At 32.0% G+C, this 4,871-nt stretch overlaps 1 protein-coding gene across 1 annotated transcript; it reads right to left on the minus strand.

Annotated features, from left to right (window-relative positions):
* Positions 1-3,114: 3,114 nt before the first annotated feature.
* On the minus strand, positions 3,115-4,113 carry LOC139482915 (FMRFamide peptide receptor frpr-18-like). The gene has a single exon (XM_071266940.1). It carries the CDS (start codon positions 4,062-4,064, stop codon positions 3,150-3,152), a length of 915 nt encoding a protein of 304 aa, XP_071123041.1. The 5' UTR covers positions 4,065-4,113; the 3' UTR covers positions 3,115-3,149.
* Between the last annotated feature and the right edge of the window lie 758 nt (positions 4,114-4,871).

Here is a 4,871-nt window from a genome sequence, read left to right on the forward strand (position 1 = left end):
TTCTATTTGTAGCTAAACTTTTTTTGACTTGCGTCTTTCCAAAAGGACAAAGTAGGACAATTATAAGTCACTATACGAACAGTAACAGTATATCATCGACTACTGTAACCGCGGTATTATATCATTGGTTATCTTGACTAGCATATCTCAATTCACTATTGTGTCCGTCATATTATATCATTGACTACTGTAAACGTGGTATTATATCATTGATTATCCTGACTGGCATTAATCAATATAATATTGTGTCCATCATATTATATCATTGACTATTGTGGCCGTCATATTATATCATTGACGATTGTGTCCATTATCTTAATATTCAATTTTCTAGTTTGATCACCATCTTCTATCATTGCATATCGTTTCCGACATCTCTTTCATTATTGCGTATCGTTACCGACATCTTTCATTATTGCGTATCGTTACCGACATCTTTCATTATTGCGTATCGTTACCGACATCTTTCATAATTGCGTATCATTACCGACATCTCTTTCATCATTACGTATCGTTACCGACATCTCGTTCATCATTGTGTATTGTTACTGACATCTCTTTCATTATTGCGTATCGTTACCGACATCTCTTTCATCATTGCGTATCGTTACCGACATCTCTTTCATCATTGCGTATCGTTACCGACATCTCTTTTCTCATTGCGTTCTGTTACCGACATGTTTCATCATTGCGTATCGTTACCAACATCTTTTTTCATTGCGTATCGTTACCGACATCTTTATCAATGACGTTCAAATTCGTAACCGCCATCTTATATCATTGACTTTCGTAACCAACATTTATTTTATTTTATTGGCTAACCACACAACCAGATTCAACCCAGCATTTTGTTTGATTGCCCTGTACCAATTCAGGAATATGACTGTTGTTATCTGATGGTTCATTCAATGTATGTTGCATTTTTTGAAGCACTTCTGTGTTCTGTAATTGCGATGTTTTGCTCTTGTAGTTGATGTGTTTTCCTTCGTTTTATTTTTTTACCTGGATTTTTTTTCCCTCAATCGGTTTATGACAATTGAACAGTGGTATACTACTGTTGTCTTAATTTATGTAAATCAGGTAACATTACAAACACATTGTGGTATATTCATGTTAAAATCAGATAAAAGACGGGCTTCATATTGCCCAGCCTCACATCATTCCTTATATTATTCCCGTGTTCGTGTTATGAATCAGATATGTTTATTGTTTGTTGATGCGACGTTGATATCATCCATTGTTTGAATACCCTTAAAACTGCCTTATTATACCACAGCGGAACTTGTCATGTTGACGACTCAAAGGAGCAGCGTAACTAAATATAATTAAGGTCTTTACATGGTTATGATGTTTTCGTTTGATTAGAGTATTACTATAAACTAAAGGCCTCAGATCACAATTAATTCCCTTTGTTCGTGGTCTAGGAATATAGTTCCCAATTATTATATAGGGTATTTCTTTCCAAGATCTGTCTACTATTTTCTTTGAAATGTTTACTATTTAAGTGGTCCTATCAGTTGCATATATATTGAAATAAGTAAAACATGTGGAAAAAAAATATTGTTGAAAGTGAAAGTAGTGATTTGGCCAAACTGAAAGTAGGGTAGAAATTAGCCTTCGTCATTTATTCAAGATTCAAATCCTACCATTGGCATGCTAATAGGGCCCTCAAAAGAAAAAGCACTGATGGATTGTCCTGGGACAAGCATAGAATAATAATGGTCTATAAGCAGTTAAATTTATTTCATGTTTGTGGCGGTGCAAATTTTTTAATTCACTTTGACTTTAACTAAAAAATGCATTGTAGCCAAGGGGAAGAATAATTGTGTTCTGAGGCCTAAAGTAATACAAATATATGAAAAGGGAGACAACAAAAACAGTGCGTACAGTATATATAGATTTCTTCTGTAAAGAATTTTAAGAGATAGAGGATCATTCATGTCTAAATGCACGAAAACAACAGCCCTTAGCTAGACCTATTTGAAGTGTTTATCTATTTTATAACTATATCTATAGGACCTTAATTATAAAAAGATTTTATTTTGCAAAGCCTGAAAATATGGATGCATTCCTGGTAAACTTAAATATCCTTAAAAACCTTTTCTAAAAGGTTACAATTTAACACTCTAATTAGATCTTTGAATATTATTCTAATTGTTATAAATATTGATTTTGTTAACCAACTCTAGATATAGTTGGAATATACATATTCATATTCACGGTTCTATGAACTTCCGATACCTGCATCTTGGATGCACAAGGTCAGGAGTTTCTCTCACTATGAGTGACACAATTACACTATTAAATTCATTGGATATTGGATGTGTACGGATTGATATGTTTGTCTCAAGTACGTGATATTTTTATAATTTGTTATTTGCTCTGAATTAACTATCAGTAACTGAGGAAAACTTAGTTTTCCAGTTTTTACTTAAATCGTTTACGACCATAACACAGACAGATTGTTTAAAATTCCTCGTTGGTAAATGTGGATACTGAGATCTACACAAACAAAACATGACTTATAGGGTTTTGTCTGAAAAGATAATAATATATTTTAGTGGAGTTGGACAATAGTTTAGCAACAGTTTAAGATGGTTCTTTGAAACAATTTGTATCAATGCTCTCTGTGTCTGATTCGACCGTTGACCAGATGACATTTATGTCATGCATGCACGAAATAATAAATGTACACAGTTTTAAGTACTTTAATATGATAATACCTTATAATGTACTGCAAGTTTATTGCTACAAGAGAAAGCACTGTCTTGTAATAGTCAACATGTAGTGTTAACATAGAAATAGTCTACAGTCAATGATAAAAGATATTAACTGTGCAATTGATCGTGTAATGTTAATAAACAATAATGCACATTCATGATACAGATTAAAGATATCCTATGATAATTAATAATAAAACAGTAGCCCATTGTCAGACGTTAATTATGCGTCAATAGTTAACTGAATTTCATATTTCGTAATAGATAAGTCTACTAGTATTTAAATTCGAAAATTAAAACAGAATGATAGCTGACGACCTTTGTCATATATGTTAACATTTAAAATATATCTAATTTCTCATTTGCTTATCAAAATATTTCTAAATTAGGCTAGTTGAATTATTCACGAAAGAACCTCAACAATAGGCTCTAGCTTGACCGATTACGTGGATTTTTAAAGAAAGAACAAATTTCGATTCTCAACTTGCTACTCATTAAAATATAAATAACAAAGTTTGAAAGACATCCAATTAGGTTTAAAAATTTCATGCTTTCCATTAAAAAGGAGAAAAGAATATTTGCGCTTGCTAATTTACCCCATCCGCTATTCAATAGAGCCATCATCCACGCCATTCCTTTTTCATATCTTATAAGCAAATCTCCTAAAAAGAAACTTTTTATCCCGTTATCAGCATCAGAATACTCAACAAAAAACCATACATACAAAATAACTTTAGGAATTTCTGATATAAGAAAAACCACGAGGATTATAACTACCATTATCACAGATCTCCTTTCCCGTTTTCTCTGCTCCGTCATTTGAGTCCGAAATTTATTAGTTACTAATTTGTAGGTGATAAAAACTGTACATAAAAGCATAATAAAACAACAAAATAAAATTATGACAATTTGAATTAGAAAATAATAAAATGAGGAATATTCTAACAAGACTGATACCTCTAGATTAACGGAACAGGCAGAATTGTAATTTACGATATCGAAAACGAAATGTCGCGGGAAGCTTATGATAATTGAAAACAAGAAACACACAACACAGCATATGGTGGATTTTTTGTTTGTCAGATGTACTTTAGTCCAAATAGGAAACTTGATTGCCACAACTTTCTGTATGCCGAGACATGTTGTGATGATGACGGACAAGGTATGAAATGTGAAAGACAACAATAACAAATGTGTCGCAATGAGACAGTATGGGTATGGTAAATAACACAAGTATGCATTATCATCGCTGTGGAAACTACAATCATACTGTAACTGAAACAATGGTTCGAAACCGTAGGTTAGCATCGCTGTAAGAAAATCCGCTAAGGCTAGGCCTTGCATGAGTATCGTTGAAGGGGACAGTAGGTTTCTTCGAAAAAGTATACAAAACACACAGCTGTTAAGTAGCATAGATACATAAGTTATAACACATCCGACAATATACATATCCAATAAATACTTGTCTTTATCGACAAAAAATCCATATCTTACCCAATTCATTTCTAGGTATTCTATCAAATTTCAAATAAAGCGGGTAAAAGTCATTATGTCGTGTTGAAGTGTCCTTGTGTTAACATCCTTATTCTTGAAATAATGATATAATTTATCAAAGTCCAGTTTTAAAATATTAACACTGACTATATTCTCTGCAAAACTGTTTGGCTTTCTTTGAAAATTTATTCAATGTACAAATATCATGAAATATTGTATCCAGCATTTAAAACATGAATATTTTAAAGTGTGGCTGCTCCTAGAATAATACCAGAATTTCGTACTTTAAATGTGCATTATAATGTCAATTCTAATAAGGCCAGTTTTGTTTAATCATAGTGTAATTGGGAGAATATCTCGTGGTTGCTTTTTGAAACTGTTTACATAGTAACAGGATGTAACAACAGTACAGTAAACCAATTGTTATACAAATCAGGGGGAGACAATTTGTTAACGTTTTGTTTGATTATGATATAATTAATATTCTTTACATGTTCTCTAGAGCATTACAAAACAACAAAACGACGATTTATCAGAAATGCGAGGGAAATTTTAATTACTTTGAATTAAAAAAGATTGTATCAGAAGACAAAGCTGGTGGAAAATTGTTTCATTGGCATCATTTTACTTCCTTATTATTATATTGATTAAATATTT

Source organism: Mytilus edulis, chromosome 7 (assembly GCF_963676685.1).
Source record: "Mytilus edulis chromosome 7, xbMytEdul2.2, whole genome shotgun sequence".
NCBI lineage: Eukaryota > Metazoa > Mollusca > Bivalvia > Mytilida > Mytilidae > Mytilus > Mytilus edulis.